Source organism: Gorilla gorilla, chromosome 15, assembly GCF_029281585.2.
Source record: "Gorilla gorilla gorilla isolate KB3781 chromosome 15, NHGRI_mGorGor1-v2.1_pri, whole genome shotgun sequence".
Taxonomy (NCBI): domain Eukaryota; kingdom Metazoa; phylum Chordata; class Mammalia; order Primates; family Hominidae; genus Gorilla; species Gorilla gorilla.
The window spans coordinates 11,880,076-11,892,591 of NC_073239.2; the positions used below are offsets into that span (position 1 = coordinate 11,880,076).

Here is a 12,516-nt window from a genome sequence, read left to right on the forward strand (position 1 = left end):
CTGTAGTCCCAGCAACTTGGGAGGTTGAGGTGGGAGGATCACTTGAGCCCAGCAGGTTGAGGCTACAATAAGCCATGATTGTGCCATGGCACTCCAGCCTGGGTGACACAGTGAACCCCTGTCTCAAAAAAAAAAAAAATAGTCCACTTATAAGAGCAATTCATCTCACTCATGAGGGCAAAGCCTCCCCAAACCTCCCCAAACGTCCCAGCTCTCAGTACCACCACCATAGGGATTAAGCTCAATATAAATTTTGAAAGGGAGACCACCATTCAAACCATAGCGAGGAGGCTGTCCAGGTGACCAGAGAGTGGAGCTTGGGCCAGTACGGTGGGATGTAGGAACCCCTGATAGTAAGACATTCAATTTAAGATCTTTGTATAAATGTCTCAATAAGATGAACTTTTAAAGCTATGAAGTTTTAGGGCAGAATAATTTGATGCTGATTTTAAATGCTAGGGCATCAACAAAGGAAAAGGAGAAAATTTAAAAATGTTAAATGTTTGGTTTGGCTGTAGTTTAGTAATATTAATGACAATCATTTTATATGAATTCTTACCCTTTCTGCCTTATAGTACATTACAGTTATTTTCTAATAATTAAACATCACTGAATCATTATAAAACTAAATTTCAGGCCAGGCACAGTGGCTCACGCCTGTAATCCCAGCACTTTGGGAGGCCAAGGCGGGCAGATCACCTGAAATCGGGAGTTTGAGACCAGCCACCAACATGGAGAAACTCCGTCTCTACTAAAAATACAAAAATAGCCGGGTGTGGTGGCGCCTGCCTGTAATCCCAGCTACTCCGGAGACTGAGGCAGGGGCATCATTTGAACCTGGGAGTCAGAGGTTGCAGTGAGCCAAGATGGTGCCATTGCACACCAACCTGGGCAACAAGAGCGAAACTCCATCTCAAAACAAACATAACTAAATTTTTCATATGCTCAACATGTACAGCTTTTCTTTTCTTTGCTTTTTTTTTTTTTTTTTTGAGACACGTCTTGCTGTGTTACGCAGGCTGCTCCAGTGATCTCTGCTCCCTGCAACCTCCAACTCTTAGGCTCAAGCCATCCTCCCACCTCAGCCTCCTGAGTAACTGGCACTACAGGCGACAAGTGAACACCATCACACCCGACTGATTTTTGTATTTTTAGTAGAGATGGGGTCTCCCTATGTTGCCCAGGGAACTCCTGAGTTCAAGTGATCCTCTCACCTCAGCTTCCCAAAGTGCTGGGATTACAGGCATGAGCCACGTGTCCTGCCATGTATAGCTTTTTATGTGTGATAGTAGTCATCTGATTATATAGTTGTTTGCCCATACTTTAGGAAAGAAATAGAACATGGGACTCAGTCTAGTAGGCATGCCTGTGGTGGTCAGTTATCCTTTCTCTTCCTCTTTCATTGGATGGATTAGATCTAGTGACAGTTTAAACAAACTCTAATAATTTATAAATTATTATAAACTACTTTGAAGGAATAAGTAAGATTATTTACAGAAGTTAAAGAAGAAACGGTTTCTTTTGCTGAAGCTAGTTGAAGACTCCTTCTTAAATTTGCTTATTTGTTCTTTATGCCAGATTGTAGAAAATGTTTTAAAATTATTTTTGCTGTCCCTGTAGGTATAGGAGTTGTTTGTGGTATTTTGATTAAAAATATATTCTGGGGCTGGGCGCGGTGGCTCGCACCTGTAATCCTAGCACTTTTGGGAGGCCGAGGCAGGTGGATCACCTGAGGTCAGGAGTTTGAGACCAGCCTGGCCAACATAGTGGAACCCCGTCTCTACTCAAAATACAAAAATTAGCCAGGTGTGGTGGCTGTGCGCCTGTAATCTGAGCTATGAGGCTGAGCTGGGAGAATCGCTTGAACCAGGGAGGCAGAGGCTGCAGTGAGCCAAGATGGAACCACTGCACTCCAGCCTGGGTGACAGTAAGACTCCATCTCAAAAAATAAAAAATAAAAACAAAACCAAAACAAAAAAATATATATTCTGATTATTACCTCATATCTTTAGCCCCCCCACCAGTAGATTATTCTGATTTCTCTAAGGATGTTTATAGAACTACGAAGAATTTTCCATACCCTCATCTTCACATTCCGTAGATAATCTATTTTAGTTAATTCTTTTTTATCCTTTTTCTATTCACTGTTTGGTCAGCAGGGGATAATTTCTTGTTTCTATCAACTGCTACCATAAAAATAAACTATCTGTTCTCCTCCTTAAGCCCCAACCTGGGGTCAAAAAGGCATACTGAATTTCCATTACACACTAAATATATTAGTGATATGAGCTACAGCCTAAGTAATTTTTTAAAATCTGCAAAGTTCATTAGAGAAAATCTGGGAGCCTTGCCTGCAAATAAAAGAGGTAGAAAAATGTTTTTTTATTAGCATGTTCAAGGTAGTCAAGATTTTAACAAACATCTTAATCCTCACAACAACCCTGTGAGGTAGGTAAGTCATTGTTTCATGATAAACTAGTATTCCAAATAAAGCGCATTTCCTGAAAGAATAAATCTGCATTAGGAATAATTTTGTTAATGACACCATTTACGTTTACTGTAATATTTGTGTTATTGTAGAGTTCAGTTCATGCAATCAGGTGTCCCCAGAAAAGTTTACTCTAAATTAAATCCTAATCAGATACACTTGGGAAACTAAATAAATCTTGGGGTGAATTTTTTTTTTTGTATAATAAATCAGTTTGATATATAAACAAGAATTTTCATAGTATTTGCTAACGTGAGGCATTCTCAGTAATGTTTCACCCATATTTATCCATTCTTGGGTAAGTTTTCTCAACATGGCACTAAGCACTTTAGCAGTTCAGCAGATGGCAGTGATCTGTGCTGTCATGTAGGAGCTTCTAAATATATTGCAACTAATCTCAATCCCAAACCTGAAGTGAACTATTTATTGAAATGTAAACACTAAAATGGTGATAAATTTCAAAAAGTATTTTCCCTTGAGAATATTTTTTCCCTTAAGTTGCAAAAAGAAGAGTGACCTTAGGGTCTTTATAAAGAAACGTAATGTTCTGATAACTATAAAATCCTAATGATTTGTATTGCAAGTCAAAGCCGCATGCTATCAATCACTACTTACAAGGAAGCCAGTAGACATCACTCAAAAATTTAAGTATTCTTTTCTCTGTATCAATATAAAACTTCACTAGGAAAAGAAGTATTTCCAGGCACGCATTTCCCCTTAAATATATATTTAAAGTGCATTTCTATTGCTAGTCCGACACTAGTAAACATCCAGTTGCCTAATATTGTTTATAGTTGTTTTATCTGCAAAATACATTAGAGCATTTCAAATTACATTTAATTATAAGATAAACATTTAAGATAGTTATCTAATTTATTTGTAATAACCTGAATTAAGCTTGGAAGCTTAGCTATCACTTAAAATCCACTGGCAGGTTTATAATACTTTAGGAAGTAGTTAAAAGTAATTTGCCATTATAAAGAAGTAGTTTAAGCTCTGAAAAATTTCTCAGACATTTTAAAAAATTGCTGCAGGGATACTAGGCAAATCGAACTAATAAACTAAGCCATCGATAAATTGTACATTCAAATCCATACTAGATCAAATAGTGCACTTTGGATTATTGTGAGGTAGGGCAAAGAAATACAGTCAGATATATTTTGAACTGTTAAATTATACAAACTTAAAATACTTTTACCTAGGTTTTACTCGAATATCCAAAAAGAAAAATTTAGAATTCAGATGACAAAGTATTTCTTGAATTCAAAGACAGAATTGTAAAAATCTTTGAGGTACATATAAATAAAAAATACAAAGGCCACAAGATATGTTTTATTCCAACATAAAATATGCTCATATAAAAATAACTCAGGAAATATAAAAAAAATTACAAACATTTTTGCATAGATCCTCTATATAAAACATTTACCTGGGGTTAAACACTGAAAATACACTTCTGAAACTAGTATAGTTGAACTATTTTCTTGGATACCAAGTATACACAAAATAAAAGCCCTTCATCTGGGAGAGCATGGGCAGGAGGGAAAACAACTTTTAGCATCAGTCTATATTTATTTCTCTGTTGCTCGAATATAAACCAATGATGACAAGAGGAGAAACTCTGGGGGTTTATTTAACAAAATTAAATTCACATTTCTGAGCCCATCATAGTGCATCCAATGTCCACCAATCTGGAAAGCTGCAGAATAATGATGTTCCTCTTTGTTAAATAATGTGGCACCTTCCAACAAATACCTGCAAATTAAATAATATAGTATGAGAGAAAACTTAATACTTTGTTTTTAAGATAAACATTCCTTAAATTCATAACTAAGGAATAAAAACATTGACATTGATTGTATTCTGTTCCCTGAAAAAGATATCCATCTCTATAGATCATGTAATAAAATTGGAAATGTGGAAATTAAGAATTTCTTAAAAACATATTTTAACAGATGAACTTACAACCCGTATGTTTCTTTTAAAAAAGAGTAAACACGTAAGAAAACTTTTACAGGGAAAATGTTAAAAGAACCCTTTATTTCCTGATTTGTATGCAGATATTTTTATTTATAGTGACAAGTAACATTTTATGTTTAAATTATGACCACCTGCATACTACTACATACTTCTTCGACTTGAAATACAAGTATTAGCCAGTATGTGTCAGGCACAAAATACTGTGCTATTATTATACTATCCAGTATTATGTGTCAGGTACTGTCTTAAACACTTAGTATGTGCTTATTAAATCTTTACAATAATTGCACTAGGTTGATACCATCATCTCTGTTTTATAGATAAGAAAACTGACATGTAAACTGGTTAAGTTGTTGGCCCAAGGTTAACTTATAAAAGATGGGGCTAGGATTTGAACCCAATTCTGTCTATTCTGTAGTCCACACACCTACCCACTATGTGCACTGCTAGTAACTGACTCTCTGTAATAAATTCTGATTCTATTCAGAATACATAAATTTAGAGACAGATATGATTGTTTTCAACAATATCTCTTAAGGGGTAGTCAAAATCATAATATAACAGGATAAATTTTTTTTATTAGTTTTATAAAGAAACATCAACAAAAACACCTACTTGTGATCAGACAAATCCAAGTAATAGGGTACATATGCCAGATCTTCAGATTTCCAATGTTGCATATTTAAGACAACAAAAGGGGGTGCCCCATGGCAGAAAACTCGTTGGGAAAATTCTCTTAAGCCACCACACCTAAAATAGAAAACAGGCATGAACATTATTACACTTGGGACAAAGCTGGCTTTCAACACTTCAGAGTTGTCTTTATGACTTTAATTTTCTTATAATTATCTATTATAGGTGTAGGTAATGGTTAATACCTATAGGTATAGGGTAATTACTACCTTATATCACCTAATAGTTCCAGAAGTTTATAAGCTGTGTTCCTTACACTAGAAATGACACGTTTAAAACTCCAGGAAATGCTAGCTATTTCTGTATAAGCCTATGAAAGCATAACTCTGCAGAACTGATACAAACGCTTTTATATTTCACTCTATATGCTGGTTTCAAATAATGGCAGAGAGGGGAAAAATATGACTCTAATTGCTTCCTTTTGCCATTAGACTCGACTATAAGCATGAACAAATTGTTTCCTCATATTATGAGGTATTAAGTATATGGATCAGAATATAACAAATTGAATTATACAGTAAAATCTTGATTAACCGGAATGCTCAGGGTACAGTATTCTGGTTAACAAACATTATTAACTAAACCAAATTAACCAGAAAACCATCTGTTTCAGTATTTGTTGCTACAATATATTCGTTCACTTTCTGGACTTAGTAGGTACAACTAACAGAACATATTTTTACCTTTCCTTTTGTAATTAATCAGCAATAAGATCATCCTTCTAAATATTAATTCTCATTATACAATAATGTAGTCACAGAAAATTTTAAGAGATTGGGATGAATATGTTCTGCTTCTCTCAACTTTTACTAAGTTAAGTTTTTTAGTTGTCAATTACCTCTTTCTCCTAAATGGAGAGTGCAGAAAAAAATCCAGATAATTGAGGGTCCCGATTAGCTGGGTTCCGGTTAACCAAGGTTTTATTGTACCTACTCAGCAGTGGGGGGAAAAAAAAGAAAAGGTATTTGCTTTGTATTCATCAATCAGCTGTAGTACCATATTCTATGTAGTGATATACTCCGTAACAAAAACACTGTAAAATGCCATAGTAAACTAGGTTTGTTAATAAGATTCATAAAGTACTTCAAGGAGCACATCTGCCTAGGTTTCCTTATAAACACATACATACTGTCATTTTAAATGTCTATTGTATACTCACCCATGCTCTTCACACAGTTCAATCTTGGAACAGAATAACTCATTCACAGCCAGTCTTATCAAGTTTCCATGTGGAATTTCTTGGGGAGGACTATAATAATTATTAAATGCATGTAAGAACTGCTTCAACATTTTATATCTTAATATATTATAACAAATTTTACAGCTCAGTCCTTTATTAGCAAAACCAATTATACCAAGTATAACCTCTATGACGCATTCGGAATTTCTTGCAGATAGTATAGAAACCAGTTGAACTCAAACACTAATTATGAAATTTTCAAAGAAACATATTTTTGTATAAACAATCCTGATATATCCAGTTGCTGCTACGTTAATTTAAAACATTTGTGAGAAGATTCAAAAGAGGCAATCTGGTCTCGTGGGAAGGAACTAGGACCCAGAATCAGAGGAGCAGCTGATTAGTTAGTTACCTGATTAAATGTTAAGTAATAATCATTCTTGGCCTCAAGTACCTGATCTGTTAAAAAATTTTTTTTCTACATTACTTCAGAGGTTGCTTTAAATATAGGATTTTTTAAAAAGTAGGCAAAAACTTAAAAGTTATAGAGTATGATGAAAAATATTTAATTAAATAGTATAAAATATAGAATTATAAATATTTCATTATAGTTTCAAAATAGTTACAGATGAAACTAGTTTTTAAAAAACAAGATATTAGGCTGGGTGTGGTGGCTCACGCCTGTAATCCCAGCACTTTGGGAAGCTGAGGTGGGTGAATCAGAAGTTTGAGACCAACCTGGGCAACACAGCAAGATCCTATCTCTAAAAAAAAAAATACAAAAATTAGCCGGGCATGGTGGTACATGCCCCTGGTGCCAGCTACTTGGGGGTGCTGAGACAGGAGGATCTCTTGAACCCAGGAAGTCAACGTTGCAGTGAGCTGTGATCACACCATTATACTTCAGCCTGGGAGATGGAGTGAGACCCTGTCTCAGAAAATAAAAAAATAAATAAAACATTAGCTGGGCATGGTGGCATATACCTGTAGTCCCAGCTACTGGAGAGGCTGAAGTGGTGAGGCATGAGGCAGGAGGATCACTTGAGCCCGGGAGTTCAAGGCTGCAGTGAGCTATCATCACTACAACACTTCTGAGTTGTCTTTATGACTTGACAATTATTTCCATTGATAGATATTTCAAATTAGCAATGCAGGAAAATAGACAAAGTGTATTTCATAGAAATGTAAGTTTAACAAATAGGGTATGTGATATACATTTCCAAATGGGAACAATCTATCAGGCTGTTTTTCTGGACCATAGGGCCAAATACCTTTCTGCCAAAAATGCGTTTGGGTCTGTTTTTCTTCCACTGGCAATTATCCCCTTTCCAGCTCATGTCCCTTGGAGGCTTTAATGTTTCCCAGCACTCCACTAGGGCTTGCCAATTTGGACTCTGTCCCTATCATTTACCAGGTGGGAGATCTGCCTTTTCTCTGAAAGCCAAAAACACTCATCTGGCTCCTTGCACCTTTCCTAGTCAAAATAAAAGCTGCTTACATCCACATCCACATGTGAGATGCCAAGTTCTGGGTTTCTGTCTATAATTATGTCTTGGCCATAATATGAAAGGATACTTTTAATTTTCTTGTTCATGTGGAACTAGCCCTCCTGACAGAGACCTATTCAAAGGGTGAAACATTCCAAAACAGTATTAAGCGCTCTTAAAGAGGTTACATTTGTGACACTAAGAATCATCTATAGTCATATTAGTAAATTCAAGTAAGAGTAATATATTTTTCATACTGAGTAATTCATTACTTTGCTACTGACAAGGTTATCAGCTGGTTTTGTAAAGTAATTATAAGATGTTTGGATGTAATAGGCTGTAACACTGTTTTCAGGGGACCTGCAGAAGAATCTTGCATTTCTGTGACTGCTTCATGCCTAAGTAATTCTAAAGGCCCTGTACTTTAACAAGTACTTTGGCAATATTGTCATTTGTCATCCAATGGGGACACATTCTGAGAAATGTATCCTTAGATGATTTCATAGTGTGTAAACATCCTAGAACGTGCTTACACAAAACTAGATGGTATAACCTTTTACACACCGAGGCTATATGGTAAAGCCTATTGCTCCTAGGCTACAAATCCATACAACATGTTACTGTACTTAATACTGTAGGCAATTTTAACAAAATGGTAAGTCTTTGTGTACCTAAACATAGAAAGGTATACTAAATATACAGTATCCTACAAACTAGCATGGCATATGTGGTCCTTTGTTGACCCAAATGTCATTATGGGGTACACGACTACATATCTAAAGCAACATTCATTAAAAAAAGTAAAAGTGACAAAACAGACGTTAGACCAACTTACTTTATATTAATTGTGCGCTGCTGATCCTCCTGCACTCGAGTTGGGCATCGCCAGTTGGAACAGTAACTCTCTTGAATGGTAGACATGAGATTTTCAAGATTTTTTGTAAAATTATCATGCTCATTCCCAAACAAATCAATTATTAATGAAGCTTTATGGACTTCAGATTTGTATTGCTGTTTTTCCATCTTGTCCCAAATCCAAAGTAGCTTCACAGTTGTAAAACTGTAGGTGTCCATTAAGTAAAGAAAACAGTCTACAAACTCTCTACCAAAATGGAGAGAGAGTTCCCTAGGGAAATTTTCATTTTCATTAAGAATGACATATAATAACATCAAGAATCCATCTATGGTGCAGGTATTTTTCAGTCTTATTTCAACATAGAGTGGTGTACAGGATACTGCTTTGCGGCCAGCTTTGATAGTAAAAACACCCCCCCAAGGAAGAACAGGCCTCCAAAATGATCGATCTTGGTTATAGTTGTTTTTAATTGATGCTTTTATCTCTTCAAACAGTGTCTTCATCCTACATTTTAAAAGTTTAAAACAGAACACATAAACTTGTAACTTTGTATATTAAATGCATAATATGTTTAAACGAAAATAAATCCATCTAAAGAATCAAATCAAATGTGGTTATTAGGCCTCCCAACATAGCAAAAAAATTTAAATGAGCCACTTTTTGGGCACTATGCATGCTCTCTGGAAAGACCATTTAAGAAGGTGCAGTCTTTTTTTGAGGTACAGATGGCCATTTGATAGGCTTTATATTAATTATATTGCAGATTTTATCTGTGACAGAGGGAAACCCTGTAATAAAAAAAATCCTGAGGCTGGGCGCGGTGGCTCACGCCTGTAATCCCAGCACTTTGGGAGGCTGAGGCGGGCGATCACCTGAGGTCGGGCGTTTGAGACCAGCCTGACCAACATGGAGAAACCCTCTCTCTATTAAAAATACAAAATTAGCTGGGCGTGGTGGCGCATGCCTGTAATCCCAGCTACTCGGGAGGCTGAGGCAGGAGAATCGCTTGAACCTGGGAGGCGGAGGTTGCGGTGAGCCGAGATCACGCCATCTCATTCCAGCCTGGGCAACGAGTGAAACTCCATCTCAAAAAAAAAAAAAATAAATAAATCCTAAATGAAAATAAAGCTATTAAAAACATAAACTAACTTTGGTTAGGCATATTCCTAATGTAAACCTCCTCATCTTTCCAAAATACAGGCTGTGCTTGCTTCATTTTCTTGTTAATATGGGTGATTCCACTTAAGAAACTAATATAATGGGATCCTTAATTGGGGGTACAGAATAATAGCCATTAGATAATCTTTATATTAACTATACTACATATTTTATTTGTTGTACAGAAAAACTATGTAAAAAAAACAACTGTTGCTATATAGACTAAGACTAATTCTGACATTTAGCTTTGAAAGACAGCATGAGGAGTAATCATGAAATCAATCTTAAGTGAATAGTAGCATAGCTAATATTGCTAATCACTTTGGGATTTTTATTTGCAACTGAGAATTGTGCTATTGTGCAATTTAGATATACTATAATTTTTAACTACAGAGGCTATACTATGAAGATCTGATTCAGAACTTGATAAATATCCTGATTATTCCCTATGCATGTTTTCAGAATGAAGCAAAGCATCCTCCCTTTTCAAACTGGCACTCTTCCCCAACCTTGAGGACCACTAGGCACTTTGTTTTTAAAGCCACAGTAAGTATTTTAATAAATATGTTGTGTTATATGTATGTTACATAGCGCACATATTTTTGAAAGAATGAGTTCTTTTTACAATTGTACTGAAAAAACTCCTTCACTTTACTTGGGACAAGCAAATAAACTAACAACATCATATTGTTTTCCGAGGTTACTTTTATGGAGAAGTATTGTTATGAAAAAAGGGAGGCATCTGAGGAGCGGAAACAGAAAAATGAGTGACTGAGATCAGTGTCTTATTTTGACCATCTTTTCCAAGTGCTGCATCCTCCCAAACACAACATGAACTCAACACTTAATAAAGCTGCAGTCCTACGTGTTTTATTTGTGTAAGAAACTAAGTCCAAAACATTCTGCAGCACGAGTAAAAATTCACTTCTGCAATATATTAAACACACATGAACACAGTGTTTTCAGTTTGAAGCAAGATACTGTGGACTCTAAAATATCCAGTAACTATATTTAGTATGAAGAGTGGATGTTTATATCTAGTTGGCCAACACATTGATTCTAGTCATCCACTTAGGAAGAAGAGGGTGTGGCAAATCTGTAGCCTAGGAAAACAAACTCAGTTTCTTCGTAATAGAAACTGACACGTTTTGTTTACAAAGATTTTAAAAAACAGTTATGCATTCAAATACTTTAAAAACGAAAATAACTTTATGGTTTGATTTATTTCCGTTGAATTTTAAAGAACTTTGTAGCAACGTTTAAGATTGCTTAAAGAGCCTGAGTTCAGATTCCTAAAATAGTGCATTGGGAAGGAAGCATAAATCTGTAGGATATTTTCTTCAAATTATCTTCATACATGACCAAATGAAGTGTAACTACCTCTGTAAAGCAATAGTTACACTCTAAGAGAATTAAACTACAATGACATATATGGCATGAAACTTTAGTCTTTCTCTGGGAAAAACGGGAGGAGGGAAGGTTTGGAAGAACTAGAGGATACTAGTTTCATCATGAATTTGGTGATTTGTTCCAAAGTAAATTGCAATAAAAATGGGGGGTGGGGAAAAATGATGGAAAGATAGCTGCGAAGAGCTTTACTTAAAATTGTCTTAGCTGTTTAGCTAGGAACTGTAATTGGAAGGACTGGAGGATGTATTCCGCTGGCTTTATTCTCCAGGCTCTACGGGCCCTCCAATTTGAATAAACCTGGAAAACTCTCCTGACCTCTATTTCTTTGACAAAACATCTTTCTTTCGTGGTGACTTCCAAGGGAGGAAATTGGTACCCCAAGCTAGCCGTGAGGACCCCACCACGTGCCCAAGGCATTGAACGCCAGACTCCTTAAGGACTCAGGGGTTCTAAAAGTCCCCTCTCAAATCAGCGCCTGAAATACGCCTGAACAGCCACGCGCTACCGCTCCCAGCAGCGCAGGGCTTCGGGACAGGGACAAGGCGGACGCTAGGCGTGCGCCCCCCGGGGAGCCCCCACGCTCCGGCCACGCCCACCCTGGCCCTGGGCAGCCGCGCCCGGGAGGCCTGGCACCGAGGCGGGCGGGTCCCCGAGTTAGGGGCCCGCGAGTCGGCTGGGCACCCCCGCCTCTGTCCGGGCAGTGCCCCGCCGAGTGCTCAGGACTGCGGGCAAATAGGCTGGAGGGCCGGGCCGCGGAAGGCGTTCCCACAACGGCCAGTCTCCGTCCACCAGGAAGCAAACTCCTCGTACCTCCCCGGGGACCGAAAACCGCCGGTGCCGCCGCACCCGTCGCCGCCGCCGCCTGCTCATGGAGAGCCCGGGCTGCCGCCGCCGCCGCCGCCTCATCTATGAGTACCGCCGGCTGTCTCGGCCTCCCCCGGCGTGAGTTCTGGGCTCTGGCATGGCCTCCATGGCAGCCGCCGCGGCGGGAGCCACAGCAGCTCCAGCGCCCAGGCCCAGTCTCACTGGACCCACGGAGCCAGGACAGCGGGACACGTCGCTTCTTATTACGGAGGAAGATTCGGCACGACCTCCGCCCCCCTCCCCCCAACCCCCCCGTTTTTAGCCGCCTGACAGCGCAGCTGCGCAGGCGCGAAGACGCCCCAGTCTAAAGTGCGTGTGTCGGGTGTGTATACAGCATCCAGATTCGCCCAATGGGAACCAGGATCAGGTGTGGGGGGCGGGACCTCGCAGAGAGGGGCGG

At 38.2% G+C, this 12,516-nt stretch overlaps 1 protein-coding gene across 2 annotated transcripts; it reads right to left on the reverse strand.

The window, feature by feature from the left end:
* Positions 1-2,352: 2,352 nt before the first annotated feature.
* On the reverse strand, positions 2,353-12,418 carry DORIP1 (dopamine receptor interacting protein 1). 2 transcript variants are annotated; one of them, XM_063697679.1, is made up of 5 exons: positions 12,063-12,418; positions 8,664-9,188; positions 6,321-6,410; positions 5,084-5,218; positions 2,353-4,243 (listed from the first exon to the last, which is right to left on the reverse strand). In XM_063697679.1, exons 2-5 carry the CDS (start codon positions 9,185-9,187, stop codon positions 4,060-4,062), a joined length of 933 nt encoding a protein of 310 aa, XP_063553749.1. In that variant the 5' UTR covers position 9,188; positions 12,063-12,418; the 3' UTR covers positions 2,353-4,059. The 2 variants fall into 2 exon arrangements, with proteins under 2 accessions (XP_063553749.1, XP_063553748.1); XM_063697678.1 differs by lacking the exon at positions 12,063-12,418 and adding an exon at positions 9,697-9,763.
* Between the last annotated feature and the right edge of the window lie 98 nt (positions 12,419-12,516).

Bases quoted from the DNA above. Each gene is read 5' to 3' on its own strand.
- DORIP1 (XM_063697678.1), bottom strand. From the start codon at position 9,740: ATGAGATGGCGTGATCTCGGCTCACCGCAACCTCCGCCTCCCAG. The intron at 9,189-9,696 runs GTTCAAGCGATT...TTTAAAATGTAG, and splicing joins CCGCAACCTCCGCCTCCCAG to GATGAAGACACTGTTTGAAG. The intron at 4,244-5,083 runs GTAGGTGTTTTT...TTTAATTTGCAG, and splicing joins TTGGATTTGTCTGATCACAA to GTATTTGTTGGAAGGTGCCA.